The 21,360-nt window shown below is 43.7% G+C and overlaps 1 protein-coding gene across 1 annotated transcript; it reads right to left on the bottom strand.

The window, feature by feature from the left end:
* Positions 1-1,252: 1,252 nt before the first annotated feature.
* On the bottom strand, positions 1,253-20,597 carry SPP2 (secreted phosphoprotein 2). The gene is made up of 7 exons (XM_065930655.1): positions 20,525-20,597; positions 20,300-20,424; positions 12,514-12,636; positions 11,306-11,413; positions 4,839-4,893; positions 3,563-3,613; positions 1,253-1,335 (listed from the first exon to the last, which is right to left on the bottom strand). The coding sequence occupies exons 1-7, from the start codon at positions 20,589-20,591 to the stop codon at positions 1,253-1,255; spliced, it is 612 nt and encodes a 203-aa protein (XP_065786727.1). The 5' UTR covers positions 20,592-20,597.
* Positions 20,598-21,360: the final 763 nt, after the last annotated feature.

The following is a 21,360-nucleotide window of genomic DNA, read 5'->3' as shown; positions in this document are numbered from 1 at the left end:
GATGGTGATGCAATGATGGGCTAAAGCCAGGGAAAATATGTGGGCAAAATCAATAGGACCCCTGTGGATGTTGGGAGAAGATGAAGGGTAAAGAAGAGCCAATGGCTGTGTAACCTATGATGGAAAAGAGTCTTTAAAAAAAAAATAGACATATATGTATATAACTGAATTACTTTGCTATACATCTGAAAGTATAATAACACACACTATAAACTGATTATACTTCAACAAGAACTTTAAAAAGCAAATGACACTATACAATTTTGAACAGGAGAAAATTCAGTGGATGGTGATGCCTCTACTAAGACTGAAGAGGAGGCTATTTGAGTGTCAAAGGCTCAAGGATGCTTACTGCAACTGCATGCAGTGGGCAGCTGATGTAAGAGCCTGGATCTCAGGGTACAGTGAGGTGAGCAATGTGTATTTGGAAAGCAGGCACGTGGAAGAGGTAACAGAGGAAGGAAGAACTGGGTGAAGGAGATCACATGAACGGCCATCAGGATTTAAATGACTGATCAAGAAAAGGAAGGCAGATTAGACATCAAAGATTTGAAGGGCTAATATCCAGTTGGCAAAAAACCAAAAAGTGAATTGGAGGTGGGCAGGTAACGGCCGCAGCCTTGGACCACAGTTTTGTCAAGAAGCTTAGGGCTTTCCCAGTGGCTCAGTGGGTATAGAATCCGCCTGCAATGCAGGAGACAGAGGAGACATCGTGCAGGTTCCATCCCTGGGTCGGGAAGATCCCTTGGAGAAGGAAATGGCAATCCACTCCAGTATTCCTGCCTGGGAAATCCCATGGACACAGGAGCCCGGTGGGCTATAGTCCATGGTGGGAGTCGCAAAGATCCTGATATGACTGAATGACTAACTACACACACATCATCATCATCAAAAATCTTATCCAACAAGGGAGGAGGGAGAGAAGGAGGCAGCTGTTAGGATGAAGAGGCTGGGTCAAAGGAAAGGGCTGTTCTGTTTGTTAGCTGTTTAATTTTTGCTCTTAAAGTGGAGAAATTTGAACACATTGACATCAGCAAACAAAAGCCACGGGGAAAAGAGTGAAAAAAAGTGAAGACACAGTTGAGAATCAGAATCCAAGAGGAGAGAAAAGAAGGTGGGTGGTGAGATGGGAGCTGATGAGCGGACTGCAGACATTTGGAGTTGCAGCGGCAACAGCTATAAGGCATTCCTTCCAGTCGCCTCTGTTTCCAATTATGCGTGTTTTTAGCCATGTTCCCTTACCTTGAGGTTGTCACTCAAAGACAGGGTTTACTCTTGCTCTGGACCATGGGTTCGAGTACCTTCTATTTCCAAGAGGAAAGTTTCTTCTCATCTCTGAAGACAGAAAGGGAATATACGGGCTCTGTCATTCACATCTAGACCTCAGACAACGCAAGACTGAGTGACTATGCGTTAATGAGAAGGACTGTGACCAGCACCACCTGAGCCCCTACTGCCAGGAGGCTCCCCAGGAACACGATGACCTCATCTTCCTGTCAAGCCTCCCTCACTCTGGTCCCCGTGGTGTTACAGCTGAATGTGTCTCTGCAAGCCCTGAAGGGCAGGAACTGTCACATTGATCCCTCAGTGCTCCGTGGGATCTGCCCGGGGCCTGTCACACGCATTTGTTGAATTAAATTGAATTGTCATATTCAAAGCAGTCTCCGAGATGGCTGCATATCCAAGTCAATGATGGCCCCAAAGCCCAAAATGATTTTAGAATTCAGCTTTGGGATTATCTTCCGAGGAATATAAAAAGGATCCGTCACATTAATTTATATCCACATATATATGTATATGTCCCAAATGACATCTTCCCAGTGTGGTAGCCAGCCCCAAAGATGGACACGTGGTGGTATTCACAGTCTTGAGTATTCTCCCACACCGGACCAGGGTCAGTGTGTGTGGTTAGTAAACTATGCAGGAGTGATTCTATATCACTTGCAAAATCAGGAAATAAAAGACCGTGTGTTTTGGATGCTCTGTTGCTCATTCAGTCCTCTCTCCCCCTCTCTTTCTCATCGTGTTCTCTGGCAGAAGTCAGTTTTCATGCGTTGAGGACACTCAGAAAGCTCTGTGGAAAGGCCCGTATGCTGAGAAACCAAAGCCCTCAGTCCAATAGCCCCCAGGAACTGAGCCCTGCCAACCACCACTTGGGTAACCTTGGCAGTGGGTCCCTCAGGCCCAGTCAAGCCTTCAGATGAGGTCTCAGCCATGGTCAATAATTTCCCTGCCAACTTCTAGACCCTCTGAGCCAGAAACACCCAGCTAAGCTACTGCTGGGTTCCTGACCCAGAAACTATCAGACAATAAACATTTGCTGTTTTAAGCTACTAGGCTGTATGGTCATTTGACACATCGAAATAGATGGACGTGAATTTGAGCAAAAACTCCAGGAGTTAGTGGAGGACAGAGGAGCCTAGCGTGTTGCAGTCCATGGTGTCACAAAGAGCTGGACACGACTTAGCGACTGAACAACAACAATGGATGACTAATGCACCCAAATTGATTATTAATCTAATTAACTGAGTTTATTTCCAAAGTTAAATCCAAGAGCACAAGCTTTCCACCACTACAGAGACTCAAAAGAATGGGCCCTAGACTCTGCAGGTAATTCCAAAAACAAGTGTTCAAAACTGTTCTCAGTAGTGGTCACGTTGTTAGAATAACTGTATTTCTTTCAAAATGGCACAACAAAGGAGGTCTAAACTTAGGCACTTCTTGTAAGCAAGCCTCATATTGTAAGCTTTAGTACTTCAGGTAAATTGGGAGCAAGCTGAAGGATGGTCAGACATTGAGTTCAATGAAACATTAATACCTGTGTTATTGTAATAGAGAACTCTGATCAGAGAGTATATTTCACAATTTTTCTGGAAAAAACAGAAACCAGAGTCTGACAGATCTGTCTCTAGGTCCTGTGTCTGCCACTCCCCACCTAAATCAAAATTCTACATCGGCCGTGAAGCCTTGAAGAAGCTACAGAAATTCACTAAGCCTCAGTTTGCTCATCTGCAAAATGTGAAGGAACATAGTGTTCCTGTCAAGGTGGTTGTGAAGCTGAAGGAGAAAACTGTCAAACATTTAGCAGAAGGTGAGTATTTTGTGTCACAACAAACATCATGAGTTGTTACTCACTTCTGTGTAAACAGATAATACCCCTGGTTTATAGAGCCATCATGATGGTTAAAAGGGAGAAACTAAATAACTGATGGCTTTGTCTGCTTGCTGAAAAGTACAGTCGAAGGTGGAGGGTAAAGAGGAATTCATAAGAGCTTGGGATTTTTAGAAAATGTTGCAGCCTGGGACAGGAGGGAGGTCAGTGCTAATTTTCTCAGCCAGATTTGATACTTTGAATCCTGATAAATTTCAAGTGAGTTTTAATGCTTCAAAGTCAGCTTTTCAGTGATGTGCAAAACAAGTTTATGCACGACAGTTCTTCTCATTTTCCTTGAAAATATTTTGTATTTCAGGGGCTTATCTCCTATGACATGGCTTCAGTGCATTCTGGCTTGATCAAAAGAGGATGTGTTGGTATCTGGCAGAAGAAAATGGGACCACTTACCACGTGATCGTTCATAAAGTGGTTCACCTCTGGATCTCTCAGGAGTGAGACCTGTAACACAGTAAGAGTCATAAGGAAATTATGACTGCCCACTTCTGGAATGTTCTATGGTTTTATTATTGATGCCACAAATACACCTTTCCTGCAAGGAAGCAGTGGAAGATCACCAAAGGGTTTCACTGCCATCAGCTCCAATAGGGAAAATCCTCTCATTTACCTATTTTATCAATAGGTAAAAATGGTTTCTGCTTCCCTGATGGCTCAGTGGTAAAGAATCTGCCTGCAATGCAAGAGATGCAATGCAAGGAGATCTAGGAGGCTCTGAGTAGATCCCTGGGTCAGGAAGTTCCCCTGGAGGAAGAAATAGCAGCCCACTCCAGTATTCTTGCCTGGAAAATTCCATGGACAGAGTTGCCTGGGAGGTTACAGTCCATGGGGTCACAAAGAGTTGGACGCAACTGAGCTCACATGCAAAAATGTTTCCTACGCCAAAGAACACTAACCTGACCCAACTTCAAGTGATAGACTGCTTATGAAGGGGAAACGGAGAGCCCTCCCTCTCCCAAGCAAGATTCTAGAAGGGATGGTCAGCTCTGGTGACCTGGCTGGAGGGTTACAGCCCCAACCAGTCGGATGAGGCCTAGTCCAGATCTTTCCACATGTGCACTGTTGCATGTGTGTGCGAGCTCAGTCGTGTCCAACTCTTTGTGACTCCACGTAGTGCAGCCCACCAGGCACCGCTGCCCATGGGATTGTCCAGGCAAGAACACTGGAGTGGATTGCCACTTCCTCCTCCAAGGGATCTTCCCAACCCAAGGACTGAACCTGCATTTCTTGCGTCTCCCATATTGGCAGGCGGATTCTTTACCACGAAGCCACCTGAGAAGCCCATGTGTCATTGCGTACCTGAGTCCTAAAACTGGTCTTGCACCCAGGAAGGAACAAGCATGTTCAAGTTGAGGGACCATCTTAGTGTGAAAACCAGCAACTGTCCTGCCTAACTGGCAGAGATGTTAGAGCTGTGAAATGCAAGTATGTCTGGAAAGTCTCTGCATAAATGAAAAGAGTTGCCTAAATGAAGAGTTGTGTCATTTTTGCCTACTGTTAAGAAAGGAGCCAAAGCAAATGTTTATTTTCCATAAATTCTGTCATTGTACAAAGCTTATATAGAGCTATTTCTAGTTTTAAATGACTCCCTGATAGAGAGCTTCAATATGAAGTTAATTCATGAAAAAAATATTAAAAAGATCTTAATATTAAAAAGGTCTCAACTTACCAAGCAGGTAACTGTTTCTTGATGTAGAGGATCCCAGGATATCCCCAAAAAACATCTAATTCAGGCATCGGTGTATGTCAACACATGAAGGAGATAAAGTAAAGACACTACAAAATATGCAACCATTAACTGGAAGACTCATACAACTTATTAATGAAATAAAGCAATAAGCTATATCAGACAACTTTAATTAATGTATGGTTATGAACGCATTGGTGTTTAGTCACTGAATCGTATCTGACCCTTTGTGACCCCATGAACTGTAGCCTGCCAGGCTCCTCTGTCCATGGGATTTCCCAGGTGAGAACACTGGACTGGGTTGCCATTTCCTTATCCAGGAGGATCTTCCCATCCAGGGGTTGAACCCATGTCTCCTGCACTGAGAATGCTGAGTCTTAACCACACTGGACCACCAGGAAAGTCGGATGAGCCACTGGGCTTATGAAGCAAACTCAGGGATAAATATCAAGGCCTGACCCCTCTCCCTAACTTGACTGAACTCTACCCCAAACCTCCTGCATCAGCAGCAGGTTCTTTACCCTTGAGCCACCAGGGAAGCCATGTGTGTCCAAAAACGTACACGGGGAAGAACAACTTACATGATGTTTAAATCATCTAAAAAGATTGCCACTAGATTCAAAATGAGTCCCAGATGTGGACCAGAAAGAAGAAACTCTGTTACATGGACTTGCAGGCAGACTGTGTTCAGGTCAAATTTGGGAGTTTTCTTTCTATGAAGTCCTCATATGTGTTCAATAGGAAAGTTGTGCACAAGAAGCCTTCTTCAAGCCACCAAAATTCCAGTGAAGTGAAAGTTGCTCAGTCCAGTCCGACTCTTCGCGACCCCATGGACTTGTAGCTCATGGAATTCTCCAGGCCAGAATACTGGAATGGATAGCCTTTCCCTTCTCCAGGGGATCTTCCCAACTCAGAGATCAAACCCAGGTCTCCCACATTGCAGGCAGATTCTTTACCAGCTGAGCCACCAGGAAAGCCCATGAAAGCCCAGAGTCACAAGTAAGGCAGCTGTTTGGCTCAAAACCTTTCTTGCAGGTGTCTGGGCCACCTGCCTGTCACCCTCTCCATCCGTAACAGCCAGTAAGCCTGCTGGCCTTTGTCAGCGTGACTGGTCTAGGAGGGGGCACAGTTCAGTGGGGGAAAGAATAACTTTTCAATAAATGGTGCTGAGGCAACTGGATATCCACATGCAAAAGGATGTAGCTGGATCCCTTCCTAATCAAAGCGGGCCATGAATCTCAATGAAAGACTCAGACGAACAACAACAACAAAAAAAATAGATCAATTTGACTTCATTAAACTTTAAAACTTTCGTTCTTCAAAGGGTACCATCAAGAAAGAAAAACACCTTACAGATGGGAGAAAATACTTGCAATTTTCTTGGAACTTATATACAAAATATACAAAGAACTCTTCCTGCTCAACAAGAAGAAGACAAATAACCCAGTTTAAAATTGAAAAAGGATTCAAGTAGACATTTCTCCAAAAAAGATATACAAATAGATGATCATTACTTATTAGTGAAGTGAAGCCGCTCAGTCGTGTTCGACTATTTGCAGCCCCATGGACTGTAGCCCACCAGGCTCCTCCATTCATGGAATTTTCCAGGCAAGTACTGGACTAGGTGGCCATTTCCTTCTCCAGAGTATTACTCATTAGGATAATGCAAATCAAAATCTTAATGAGATACCACTTCGCATCCACTAGAATGACTCAAATAAAAAGACAGACAATAACAAGTGTTGATAAGGATGTACTAAATTGGAACTCTCATATATTGCTGGTGGAAATATAACATGGTATAACTATTACGGAAAACTACTTGGCAGTTTCTCAAAAATTAACACATAAAGTTAGTTTATGCTCCAGAAATTCCACTTGTAGGTGAATATCCAAGATAGATAAAAATACATGCCCGCACAAAAACTTGTACATGAATGCTCACAGCATCATTATTTAAAACAGCCAAAAAGTAGAAACAACCCCAATTTTGATCAACTAACGAATGGATAAATCAAATGTGGTTTATCCATACAATGCATTGTTATTCTACCACAGAAAAAGTACTGATACACGCTACAACATGTATGAACCTCCAAACATGCTGAGATAAACCAGTCACAAAAGAACACATATTGTATGCTTCTATTCATATCAAATGGCCAGAAAAGTAACTTCAAAGACAAAGAAAATATCAGTAGATTAGTGGTTACTGAGTGTTGGAAAGAATAGGGTAAGAGGAAGGGGTATTGGAGTTTCTTTTGGGGATGATAAAACATTCAGGATTTAGATACCAGTGACAGTTGTACAACATTTGAATATACTCAAAACCACTGGGTGAATTGTACACATTAAATGGGTGAATTGTATGGTCTGTGAATTATATTTCAGTAATGGCACTATTTCTTTTTAATGAGACACATGACCCAAGCCAGGCCAATGGTAGGGATGCCAAGAGGTTAGAGAGAAGGGCTCAGTTTGGAGGATATGAAGCTGGAGTGGCTTGTAGTCTTGCCTCCTGCTGCAAGGAGAAAAGTCATGAGCAGGAAGAGGAGGGGAGAAGGAAAAGATGAATGTGGCATCGGTAGGGTTGACGGTCCCTAAACTGAGTCATCCGCAAGCAAAACTCCTCCCATTCACTCTGGGAATGTGAGCCAAGGCATTCCCTCATTTTGGCTTGGACCATTTCTAGGTAAAGTTCTATCATTTGAAATGGAAGAGAGTAAGCAAATGAAATACTTGTAACTCTCCTCCCCTGAGTTCAGAATTCCTGTTCATTCTTTCTCAGTTTCTCCTTTTGGACTGCTTTGGGTCTCAAGACTGAACTCTTTCAAACTTCATCTTACGCACTCCAAATCAGAAAGATTTGCCCAAAGTCAAGTCCATTCACCAAGCTACAGATGTTAGCATTGCAATCGTGTGGTTGACTGACGTGACTTATAGAAATTGTTTATCCTCTACATACTTCTCTTACAAATTTAAAAAATATAAAAATACATAAAATATATTTAAATATAGAAATAGTATTAAAATATTTTAAAATAATTAAAACTATCCATAATTTAAGTATCTATTTTAAATATTAAAAATATAACAATAATATAAAATATACTTAATTATTAAATTATTTTATAAAATACTAAAACTATAAAAATCATTAAAACTACCCATAATTTAAATATTTATTTGGTTAAGAGAGAATATTATCAATTTTAGAAATGTATTTCTTCAAACCTTTTAACAAAGCTTTTGAACTTATTATAATTATGTGGTGAAAAATCCAAGTTTTCTATATTAGAGATACTTTCTTTTACTTTATTCTTGTCAGATATTTTCCATTTGAGCTAAGTCTTATTTTACAATAATTGGGACTTTTTGGTCTTATTCTATATTTTTGGCTTCCATCTTTCTTTACATTATATCCCTTTCTCTGGAAATTCTTTTACTATCTACATATGTTTTTCAAGCGGTCTTTATATTCATTACTCTGAGGGTTTTTTTTTTCAGTTTTCTTTTATTTCCTACTTCCAACAATGATTTATTTGTTCTTTGTCTAAATTCATCCCATTCGATTGTCTTTCGTGTTTGTAGTACCACCATTTATTTCACTGAAAATGGTTAACCGCTGTCATCTAATTTTTCTTCCTGTTTCATATAAGAAATCTATTTTAGAGTTTCCAGGAATTACTTTAAACCTCCATCTGCTTTCTCCTCTTTCTTTCAAATTGCAGAATCATTTAATTTAAGGAATTTTTTATTTGCTCATACTTTTTTACAGTTTCCTAATCTTTGAGGGAAAGCAACCTGGGAGTTTATTTTAAAAATTGTGTTTGCTTCAGGGACTAACTTTCTATCAGAGTCTTCACACAAAAGTTGGGATTGGAAGAAAAGTGAGTAGCTTTCAGTCTGCGATGAGAAAATTGCAACAGGTTTGTGGGCTGTGCAAGCAATCAGAATCAACTTCCCAAATCAGAGATGGAAGAGGGATTAAACTGGGGCCCACTTGTCAATTTCTACTGTGTTAAAGGTCACAGGAGAACCGGCATCCCTGTCTCGGGGCATTCACCACTAACTCCCAGCTCTCCTTAGCATCCGCTCTCACCTGGCCTGCCAGCCTCCCATCGCTCCATTCTTACCTAGCTCCAATCTGTTCTCCATATATTCTGTCAACTTCCCTACTTAGAATTCTCGAGTAGCCCCAAGCCAAGGATCCTGACAAGACCCACGAGGTCCACCTTGGCCAGGCTCGGGTCCTCTCCAGCCTCTGCCTCTTTCTCACATTCTGCTCCCAGTTACAATGGATTTCTGTCCATTTCCACCCGTCAGCTTAGTTTCTCTCACGCTCAGGAACTCCGTCGTGCTCTCCCTGGGCTTGAAATCTCTCCCTCCCGCCCCTCCACACCCCGTGCACTTCACCCTGAGGTCACCCACTCTCTAGTTTCCCTGGAAACCTGCTCTGCCCCACGTGCTCCCATCCTCCCCCTGTGTGTTCCCAAAAGCCTGCCTGGAAGTCAGGGTAGCCCCTGCTTAACGGACACCCCAGACTGGTCTACAGACTCCACAAGGGCCAGGGCTTTTCTTGCTCCTGGCTGTCTCCTGGCTTCCCCCACATAAACCACAAAGTTAACACAAAATGTTTGTGACATGACGCTTGGTCCTTGTCACTTCTGGCTTAGCTTGGCCCGGCGTGCACCAGCGTGTCAGCTGTGAAGCTCACGTCACTTCCTGAATTCTTTACTGGAGACAAACAGGAGGCCCTGGGTACCTGAACTAGCATCAAGGAGACAGGATATGGGGGAAATCACCCAGAAATCACCCGGAGATTGACCTCCAAACATCGCCAGTGAGAGCAAGATCAATCAACAAGGTTATGCTCAACTGAACATTTTTGCAGAATTCTCCTTATAACACTAAAACCACCCTTGTGGTGTTGGAGAAAACTCTTGAGAGTCCCTTGGACTGCAAGGAGATCCAACCAGTCCATCCAAAAGGACATCAGTCCTGAATATTCATTGGAAGGACTGATGCTGAAGCCAAAACTCCAATACTCTGGCCACCTGATGCAAAGAACTGACTCATTTGAAAAGACCCTGATGCTGGGAAAGGTTGAAGGTGGGTGAAGAGGACAACAGAGGATGAGATGGTTGGATAACATCACTGACTCGATGGACATTAATTTGAGCAAACTCCAGGAGCTGCAGACGAATAGGGAAGACTGGCGTGCTGCAGTCCATGGGGTTGCAAAGAGTCTGACACAACTGAGCGACTGAACTGAACTGTAACAGGAGTTCCTCAGTCATGAGTGTCACTCCTTCCTAACTCTAAAACGGACTTCCATATTAAATATGTAAGGCCCGGGTCTTCCTGGCAGTCCAGTGGCTAAGATTCCATGCTCCCAATGCAGGAGTCATGGGTTCATTCTCTGGTCTGGGAATTAAGATCCCACATGCCAAATTGTGAGGCAATGAAAAAATAAGTAAACAAATATGTAGGGCCTGTGTATGTTCATAATAGAGAAACATTACTTTTATATGTAATTCTTGAAGTTGAAATCGTTTACTCTTCTCATGTAATTTTCACTACAGATTTAAACCTTGAAAAAACGAATAAAAGTATAAGTAGAGAAAGATGTTGTTCAGATTTGGCTTTGTAATGGTAGAAACATCTTTAAATAGCAGTGAAGGATAGATTATCCCATTATGAATAGGCAAACATATAACAGTTATGCTTTTATCCCAAGCTAGAGTATAGAGGTTTCCTTCTCATATCATATTCCTCATATCATATTACGTGTATCATATTGGCAAAATTTCTTCCTCAGTTTTATTGTATGTGTTTAATTATTGACTAAACTTCTACCCTGTATCAAACATTGTCCTAGACAATAAAACAAACATTCCCTGCCCTCACGAGATACATACTTCAGTAAGAAATATAATTCCAAGTCTGAATTTTATCTGTTACTGATTTCTCAGTATTATTGCAGATGATTATCAATGCAATTGAGGGGAAAAGATGTGTCCTGTCATTTACTGAGCATCTGTTATGTGCTAGACTCTGGACCAGATCTTTTACGTCCATGAACTTACTTGGTTTCCTCAACATCCTATTGGGTGGTCTTTATTACTGGCATTTAACAGATGGAGAAGCCTCAGATGATGGAGATTAAATATCCTGAACTAGATTGCAGAGCTGGTAAATGAACACTCATCTATCAAAAATGCCCCCCTTCATTCCACTGAACCAGAGAGGCAGTGAACTGCATGCTTAAATCTAGAACTTTTGCTCATTGTTTTCTTAAGCTCATGTTCAAAATCTTAGAGAGGTGGGATAGGAAGAAGTAAGGGATAATGAGCACGAGTTTGCAGGTTCAGACACTTGCCCAGGCCCCTGGGTGATGGTCCAGCGACTCTATCACACCTTGAGGGATGCCAAGCCCCTGTGCATACCTCTTCACTGCTGCTGGACCCGGAGCTGGAGGACCAGTGGCAGCGAACCCACACATCCTGCGCGCGCTCAGCAGACATCCGCACGGTGCTTCTGCAAACTGCTATGGGCTGGAAAAGGAGAAACAGTGAGTTCTTTGCCCAGCAGCTCGTGTAAATGTTAGGACCTCCCCACGAAATCAGGCAACATCATAGCGCTTGGCACAATGGTGCAAACAAGACGGAAAAATTCAGTCATTTCATTTTTCCAAAACAAAAATTTCTCAAAACCTAAACAGAAGCAAACGATGACTGAAACATCTCTTAAGCATCTGCTACATTACAAGTCCCCTGGAAAGCAAACATTCCCTTCCTGAGCACTGAGCTGGTTACTTGCATGGTTTCCCACGAGAACAAGAATTGGGAAGATCCCCAAAGGCCTCTGCTCTGCTCTCCCTTGGTCTCAGATTTCCTTCAGATGCTAGTGACACTCAGGTTTGGGGTGTTTGTGGAACAATCACGGAGAAAATTTCCACGGAACAACAACGCAAAGGGTCTTCTTTTCAGAATTGATATTGCTATGTAGCAAAACAGACGTCATCACACAAGTAAAATAACAAAACGCTGACACCCTTGGAACAACACCTCGGAGAGTGAGTCTGGGGTGGTGGTGCTGGCCTGTGCAGGTGGGCTCCTACCCCTGAGGATAACCAAGCGTGGGGCCATGTGCTCGTCACCGGAGAAACAGAACTGACCAGGCTACAGTCCTGACCCCCGTGGAGTGCAAGCTGGTGGGGAAGATGGATTTTTGCATGACAGTCAACTACAAAACATGCACCTCGCCCCAGGAACACAGTTGGCATTTTGAATTCATTTAAGATAGAATGCAAAATGTCTCAGGGATTTTTCGTTGCTATTGGCCCCTTTGTATTCACTTTGCCCGGCATCATCATTATGCCCATTTTAAAGAGCAGAAAACTGAGGCAACAGGGGTTAAATGATTTGCCATGATTATTCAGGATGGCAGACTCCAGAGCTTAAGTCCTTGACTACAGAGTCACACCGCCCTTACCCAGGGAACAGCGTGGACACAGTTAATGGTGCCTAGAAGGGTGGCCGGACACCAGACATGGCCAAGACCTCAGTGTGACTTTGAATTGCTCTGGGTGATGGAGGAAGGCAGAGCTCCCTCACATTTGTTTCCAGGCTGGTGGCCTTTGCCCCACACTCACCACGTGGTAGCCCCTCTGGAAGTCACAGGTGGCGGGGTCTGCCTCAGATTCCCTCCTGCATGTCGTCTCTTGAATCCTGAACTCTAGGTCCATGGTCAAGCTGTCCTCGTCCAGGGCGTTGACCTTCACAAAAACAAAGTGGCAGCTTGCTACAGATGTGTTTCTGAAGGTCACATGCTAGAAATGTTTCTCCCTGCACAAGAAAAAAGTGCCAGAATCTCCCACCACTAAAGCTTTCAATTGTCATGGCGATCGCTCAGTTCTTCACCCTCATCCTAAAGACCAGGGGAGGAAGCGCTCTACGAAGGTTCATAAGACTTCACTGAGACCACAGAACCAGGACGTGGGTGTCCTGACTCCAAGCTTCTTCTAATGACTTCCCTTTACCGTGGAGCCTCATTATTTACCAATTCCATACTTGCAAATTTCCTAAAATGTATACCCAACCCCAAGTCAGTCCTGGGTGCTGTCACAGCCACTCATGGACATACACTGAGCTGCAAAGAACTTGAGTGGGCCGATGCACACGCTCCTGCCCAGGGACAGACAAGGTGATGCTCTCCTCTTTGTCCTGGCTCCCAGACTGTACGCAAGTCATTTTTATGGTCTATTTTGTGACATGCTTTTCTCATTTTTGTGCTTTTCCTTGGTGACCTTGCTATTGAAATTGGCCCCCAAGCCTACTGCTGACAAGCTGTCTAGTTTCCCAAGAGCAGGAAGGCTGTGATGTGCCTGCTGGAGAAAATACGTGTGTTAACTGAGCTCTGTTCAGGCCTGAGCTATAGTGCTGTTACAGTGCGTGTGTGTGCGTGTGTGTGCATGTGTGTGTGTGTGCTCAGTCGTGTCCAACTCTTTGCGATTCCATGGACTGTAGCCCACCAGGCTCCTCTGTCCATGGGATTTCCCAGGCAAGAATACTGGAGTGGGTTGCCATTTCCTCCTCCAGGGGATCTTCCTGACTCAGGAACTGAACCTGCGGCTCTTGCATCCCCTGCATTAGCAGGTAGATTCTTTACCACTGGCACCACCTGGATAGCCCCTACAGACCACTTACAGATGGAGAATAAAGGGATGCTTTGCTTTGGTGACAGGCAACACGCTCCAAGCTTGGGATGGGCCTGGGGGTCCTCGTGTCTCTTTCTGACACAGAATGAGGAAGGCTGATACAAGCAGAGTTCTCTGAAAACAAGCAGGACTAAAAACTCAATCTTGCCATTATTTCCCACCTTGTTTATTGATAATTTTTAAATATTAGATACTAAATATGAATCTCATTAAACAAGTAAAACCTCATCTATCAGCTGGAGTGCATTGTTCAGGTTCTCTGCCCCCTGTTCCCCCAGCCGCCCCCTGCTCCCCCCATCGTCCCCTCCTCCATTATGCTTCCGCAGTTTTCCTTATAGCAATCTGATGAAAGCAAACTGGCAGGACAAAGGCATAGTTTAAAAGATGCAAATGTGGGGGGTTTGAATACTGATCATTTTGTTGAACTGTGAGTTTATTTTGCAACCTTTTTTGCATCTCTAAGCACAACTCCAGAATATGGAGAAAAGTCTAATAGCTCTGCTTTTTCATTTAAATTCACTTTCAGCCAATTTCTTCTCTGTGTTTTTTGAAAAAGGTAAGACAACCCAAATAGTCAACAATAAGAAATCAACTGGAGAAAATCCCAAACCCAGCATTATGGCTGAAATAAAAATGCAGTACTCTATAATCAGTGTTACAGTGTGGTCCTGTTTTTCTTTAAAAATGTATTTTATACCCACATATGAAGAAAAAAGATCCAAATACATCCGGCCACGTGTCTGTAGTGGGTGTCTCAGAGGACTGAATAGTAGATGCTACTTCTAGTTTTTTCCTTCTTGTTGAGTCTTGTGACTCTTTATACTAAGTATATTCTGACTTTTTTATTCTTCAAAAAGAAATAAAAATATATAAGCCATAAAAGGCCCATAACAATTCCTTTGGAGATTATAATGTTTAATGTTATATGTCCACTTAGCTGGGCCACAGCATCCAGATCTGTGGTCAAATATTAGTCTGGATGTTTCTGTGAAGGTGTTTTTGGATGAAATTACAGTGGTGGGCTTTGAGAAAAGTGGATTACTCTTCTTCCTGTGGGTGGGCCTCGTCCAATCAATTGAAGGCCCAAATAGAACAAAGACTGACCTTTTCCTCAGCAGGAAGGAATTCTGCCAGCAGATGGCCTTCAGACTTCACCTGCAGTGTCAGTTCTTCCCTGGGTCCCCAGCCTGCTAGCTCCCCCTGCAGACTTTGGCTGCACCAACCCTCCACAACAGTGTGGGCCAATTCTTTAAAATCAATCTCCCTGTCCAACTCTCTCTCTCTCTCTCTCATTTCTGTTTCTCTGGAGAAGCCCAGAGATCACTTGGGTTTTTCAAACTAAGCCCTTAAGATTGAACAAAAAGTAAATCTCGGGTATAGTTGCCTAGAATAATGTATGAATACAAAAAGCAAAAAATGCAAAGAAAAGGAAAGGTAAAAGTGGACAAGAAGGGACGCAGACACAGACAGGGTCCCAAAGCTTCCGTGGCTTTGCCCCGAATGTCCCAGAATCCATCCACTCCCCACCCTCCTGGCGCCTAGAGGCTCAGCGCCACCATCGGTCATTGCCCGCTTCCCACAGTCCCTGTCTGGGCCTCCTCCCTCACATCCCACTTCAGAGATCTTTGGAGGTCTTCTCTCACTTTATTTAAAGCTCCACCCCTACTCCCTGCAAGGAGTAGTTCCACAGCTGGAGGTTCTCCTACCTGAGTCTAAGCTCAGATATGGCGTCTCTGTGGATACGTCTGCCCATCTGACAGCTGCCCCAGCCCAGACCCATCCACCCATCCCCCTGTTTTATTTTCTCTACAGGACTCTCCACTCTGAGACTTCCTTCACTTTTTTATGTAATTTCACCCCATTCTCCTTCATCACCTTCTTCCCTCTCCCCCCCTTTCTCTTCCTCTCTCTGCAATGGGCTCTGAGCTCCATGGAAGTGTCAACTACAAATTGGCACTTGCCATCTACCTGTGGACTGTAGCCCACCAGGCTCCTCTGTCCATGGGATTCTCCAGGTAAGAATACTGGAGTGAGTTGCCATGCCTTTCACCAGGGGATCTTCCCAACCCAAGGACTGAACCCGTCTCTTAAGTCTCCTGCATTGGCAGGCAGGTTCTTTACCACTAGCACCACCTGGGAAGGCCGCTATCTACCTCTACAAAGATTAAATCAAGTGCTGCTGCAGCTGTTGACCGTCAACACGTCTTGAAGGAGTTCAGGGTGGAGAACAGAAAGGAGTTCTCTGCACTCAGGATAAAACTGGAAGGACATGTCTTCAGAGAGTTAGATATCCTCAGGAGCTGATTTTATGAGCCCAATTCTTGTATCTCCTGTATCTAGAAAAGCACTAAAATCTTTCATGGTGATGACTTTCTCCTGACTAGCAGAAACTTCCTGAGACCAGCAGAAACTTTCTAAAAAGTAAATGTGCTTGACTGCATGTATTCCCCCTTTACCAAAATCACATATATACTGTCCTTCCCTGCTATCTCTTTGGAGCTTTCTCTCAAAGCTTTCGAGGTACTGTCTCCAGGGCTGCAGTCCTCTTTTTGCCCCAAATAAAACTTAACTCACAACTCTCATGTTGTGCATCTTTTTAAGTCAACACAAGCACAGTCTGGTCCAGCCTCTGTCTTCCTCGTCCCCTGCACCAGAGTCCATGTCTACCTTGTCTTTCTCTGCTTGTGTCCACTGAGGGAACAGTCTGAATGAGCCTGGTGTTGTGAGCAAGGAAATCTTCATGACTGAAGTCCCATTTCCCCACATTTCCCTCTCCTTTTCTAAACTTGGAGCCCAAGGGATAAGTTATTCAAAATCAATTGCAACAGTATTTAATCCAGGTCTGCTGGGAAAACCCAATGGTTCTTAATCCTGACTACACATCAGAATGACCAGGAAACATGTGAGAATGTGAGCCCCACCCTCAGAGATTGGAACTTAATGAGTCACCCTCCCTTTTGGACGTCAAGTATATTTCTTTCTTTTTTTATTTAGATTCTTTGCCCATATAGGCCATTGCCAAGAGGCATCAGGAATATTTCAGTCTCTCAGGTGATGCTGACGTTTAGGCAGGTCAAGAATCACTGGACTTTCCAGATACTTGTTTTTAAGCCACACCATGTGGCAAGCAGGATTAGTCCCCCCACCAGGGATTGAACCAGTGCCCCATGCATTGAGGGTATGGAGTCTTAACCACTGGACCACCAGGGAAAACTCATGAACCACTGGACTTATGAAGCAAACTCAGGGATAAATATCGAGGCCTGACCCCTCGCCCTAAGTCCACTGAACTCTACCCCAAACCTCCCACATATACACAAACATGACAAAACCACTTATTTCCTTTGGACATATTCCTAGAAATGAAACTATGAGATCAAAAGTTATATTTGCTATTTTTAATGTTTAACATGTTTATAAATATGCTTAATGCATATTTCCAAATTGCTTCCCACTTATTTCCTTTGGACGTAGTCCTAGAAATGAAACTATAAGATCAAAACTTATATTTGCTATTTTTAATGCTTAACGTGTTTATAAACATTCTTAATGCATATTTCCAAATTGCTTCCCAAAGATAATCTTACCAAATTACTCTCTCTCTAGCAATGTTTGAGATTTCCCTTTTTCTCTTCTCCTTCCTTTTCACCTTGGTATTTTAATGCTGATTTTGTTGGCTGTTAGAGAGGTGACATATTTTCTCCAATGCTTCAGGTGCATTTGTATTCCTTCTTTTGTGAGTTGTTTTGTACCATCAGTACCAGGGATCCATTCCTTCCTCTCTTTCCTGAGCTCTTTGCTTGACTCTGAGTGGATCTCTTGGGTCTACTGTTGTGGGAGAAGGGGAGGACTGGTATATTTGAGGCCATCTTTAGGTCATTTGTAGAAGGCATGACTAACACATACTCCTTTCCCTGTTTGGAACCAGACATGCAGATGACACCACCCTTATGGCAGAAAGTGAAGAAGAACTAAAGAGCTTCTTGATGAAAGTGAAAGAGGAGAGTGAAAAAGTTGGCTTAAAGCTCAACATTCAGAAAACTAAGATCATGGCATCTGGTCCCATCACTTCATGGCAAATAGATGGGGAGACAGTGGAAACAGTGGCAGACTTTTTGTGGAGGGAGTTCCAAAATCACTGCAGATGGTTACTGCTGCCATGAAAGCAAAGATGCTTACTTCTTGGAGGAAAAGTTATGACCCACCTAGATAGCATATTAAAAAGCAGAGACATTACTTTGTCAACAAAGGTCCATCTAGTCAAGGCTATGGTTTTTCCAGTAGTCATGTATGGATGTGAGTGTTGGACTATAAAGAAAGCTGAGTCCCAAAGAATTGATGCTTTTGAACTGTGGTGTTAGAGAGGACACTTGAGAGTCCCTTGGACTGCAAGGAGATCCAGCCAGTCCATCCTAAAGGAGATCAGTCCTGGGTGTTCATTGGAAGGACTAATGCTGAAGCTGAAACTCTAATACTTTGTCTATGTGAAGAAATGACTCATTTGAAAAGACCCTGATGCTGGTAAAGATTGAAGGTGGGAAGAGAAAGGGACGACAGTGGATGAGATGGTTGGATGGCATCACCGACTCAATGGACATGAGTTTGAGTAAACTCTGGAAGTTGGTGATGGACAGGGAGGGCTGGCATGCTGCAGCCCATGGGGTCACAAAGAGTCAGACATGACTGAGTGACTGAACTGAACTGAACACATACAATAAAAAGCAAAATGTGAACCACTTCTAAAAAGAAAGAAACATCACCAGGACAGATCAAAAGGGGAGAGTTTTCCTTCCATTGGGAGAAGAAGGGAAGTTTTCATGGCAGAGACAATGGTGATGGAACTTGGCCAGTGAATTTGAATAATGAGAAAGGCTGGAAAGAAACAAAATTAGGCAGAATTCCAGAGAGAAGGCAGCCTACCGGAAGTGGAGGGGCATCTCCTACTTGTGCTCTCACTAAGGATCCCAAACATAGGTGTGTTTATTTGCAGGTGCCTGTGTGTCTGGGCTCAGATGTCTGATACCAAGATGGCCCCATGTTCTGGAATGTGCTCTGGATGATGACACCTCATGTTAGCTCATCTCCACTGGCCAGATTTCCATGGTATCAGTAACTAGTTCTCTCGGGAGCTGTCCTCAGGCTCTTATTCACTTAATTAACTACTAACTTTTTTCTGTAGCAAGCACTAGCTAAATTACAAGTGAATCTAAGCAGTCCATTTGCAAGCTTGGCAAAAGGACAGTGATACCCACTCCCCAACACATGGATTTCATTAAATGCAAAAGATGGAAGCCAATACACCAGTGTGGGAGGGAGAGGTTCTTTATTCTGTCTAATACCCTTCCAGAAGGCACTCTCTGGCTTGGCAACTGACCACATATGTCTTCCAGGGTCTCCGCACTGTGACAGCCAGGCCAAGTGACTGACCCTGTCTACAGCAGCCCAGTTCTGGGCAGGGTGCCTTGCTAAAGCATCATCTTCATGACCTATGACCCAATTAGAAAAGACAACTGGGGACAATTCGATACATTTCCTGGGAATATGGAATGAGAAACTGAGCCATTTTCTGAAGAAGCAGGGTCAAGATGAATGTATTGATATTTTATTTGGAGACTGGAGCTATGGAGCCAGCAGCTGTGTGCCCTTCACAGCACTATGGTGGTACCCAGGGCTTCCCGAATAGCTCAGTGGTAAAGAATCTGCCTGCAATGCAGGAGACACAAGAGATGCTGGTTCGATCTCTAGACTGGGAAAATCCCCTGGAGGAGGAAATGGCAAACCACTCCAGTATTCTTGCCTGAAAAATCCTATGGACAGAGGTACCTGGTGGGCTATAGTCCAAAGAGTCACAACACGACTGAGCACCATGCATACAAGGTGGTACCCCAGAGGGATGGGAGAGGCGCGCATGAAGGTGGAGAGGAAGCAGCGGCCCTCTGACCTCTGTGAGGAAGCAGGCATTGCTTGGACCCCTGGTCACGTCTCCTTGGTTCCCAATTTCCCAGGTGGCCTGGCTGCAAGGAGTTCTCACTCTTAGGACCTGGAACCTTGTAGAAGCCCCCCACCTCTCATCTTAACCTTAACTCTGCTGGAGGATATTTCTACTCCCCCTTGCAGAAGACAATATGCAAGCAGTGAAATCACCCGGGACCCAGCGAGGGGAGAGACGACTGCTGTCTAGTTTCTCATTTCCTTTGAAGGATAATTCTGTGTTTGTTTCTTTGCCAATCATAGTCTTAGTCATTGGAAGCCCATGAAAATTCATCTTTTCCCCATTTCCCCAAGCTAACAGGAAACAGACGATTACCAAATTGACAAAGGAAAGTGGATTTCTTTGGCTCAAAAGCCAGAATTTATTTCCTATAAGTATTAGGAGCAGAACTGCTGAACTTGAAAAGGCCTCATTTCTAATAAACAAGCAGGTTTTAATAAACATCTCAGAAAGAACCATGGGGACTTTCGGTCTAGAAGCACAGGGTAACATCTGGAAACAGGAAATGAGGCCAGAGGGAAGAAAACTGCAAGAAGAATCAGGCATCCGAGGTAGCTTTGAGAGCTTTATGACAATTGTAATTAAATCCTTTCTGTCTCAAAAAATGAATGTGAAAGAGATGAGTAACTGTTATCTTTTTAAACTGGAAAAATTTTAACGTGTACCCCCAAAAAACGATAAGAGGGAAAAAAACCAAAATAGTATAGAGAAGAGGTAACAGGCACTTACTCTTTTAATTGAGCTTCTGAACGCCCGAAACAGATAGGGGCTCAGTGACTGGGAATTCACTTTTGCCACAGAGGCGCTGAGAGCCTCCTTCAGGGAAGCCGGGTCATAGTCATACACCGGGAAACCTGGGCACACAAGCACACAGGGACCCAGTGAGTCGGGATACAGGGTCCAGACGGAGCCACATCATCAAGGGCAAGCAGCCCCGATCCCCAAGCTCCGTACCTGTACAGGTCCAGTGATTCATTCCAAGGACAAATATCACCAACATCTTCATTGCCATCTTCTCCATTCTGGGCAGAACAATTCCAGTGCAGAGACAGGGAGATTGTCTCTGTGCCTTTGGGGTTGACCAGTTGTCCTGAAAGCAGCTGTTGATCAGTGTGACCTGGCTTGGTCTCTCTGACTGGAGCAGACGGCTGCTTCAACAGAGACACCAATTGATCCTGGGATCAATATTTACTTCTGGCTTTTCCAACGGACAAGGTCCAGTTGGAGGCCACTTTTGAAGTTTGGACCTCAACATGGGACTTCAGCCCACAGCAAAAGACATCAAGAGGCGGGGACTCCACATGCACTTTTTGTTTTTCTCTATTTTAATTTCACCCAGATGGACTGTCTATTTCTCTTTGTTTCATTTCATTTTTAGAGGGAGAGATGTAATCTTACTTTCAACCAAATGGTTAATTTTTTTTAATTTATTTGTTTGTAATTGAAGGATAATTGCTTTACAATATTGAGTTGGTTTCTGCCAGACATCACTGTGGATCAGCCATAGGTACACATATGTCCCCTCCCTCTTGAGACTCCCTCCCACTTCCCATTCCTTCCCATACCTCCAGGTTGTTACAGAGCCCCAATTTGTGTTCCCTGGGTCATACAACAAATTCCCATTGACTGTCTATTTTACATACGGTAGTATATATGTTTCCATTCTACTCTCTCCATTCACCCCACCCTCTCCTTCCCCCCTACCATGCCCATAAGTCTGTTCTCTATGTTTGCATCTCCACAAAGTGGTTAATTTTAAAATGTTATCTGTTTCGTTCTCTCTCATATTC

This window comes from Muntiacus reevesi, chromosome 1, assembly GCF_963930625.1.
Source record: "Muntiacus reevesi chromosome 1, mMunRee1.1, whole genome shotgun sequence".
Taxonomy (NCBI): Eukaryota; Metazoa; Chordata; class Mammalia; order Artiodactyla; family Cervidae; genus Muntiacus; species Muntiacus reevesi.
Note: the sequence above shows the minus strand (reverse complement) of the source record. Positions and strands in the feature narration are given on the sequence as shown.

Coding starts and splice junctions, on each gene's coding strand:
- SPP2 (XM_065930655.1), bottom strand. CDS start 20,591: ATGGAGAAGATGGCAATGAAGATGTTGGTGATATTTGTCCTTGGAATG. Junction 11,414..12,513: donor TCCAGAGGGGCTACCACGTG/GTGAGTGTGGGG, acceptor CTCCTTTTCCAG/CCCATAGCAGTTTGCAGAAG. Junction 1,336..3,562: donor ACTTTATGAACGATCACGTG/GTAAGTGGTCCC, acceptor TTCTGTCTTCAG/AGATGAGAAGAAACTTTCCT.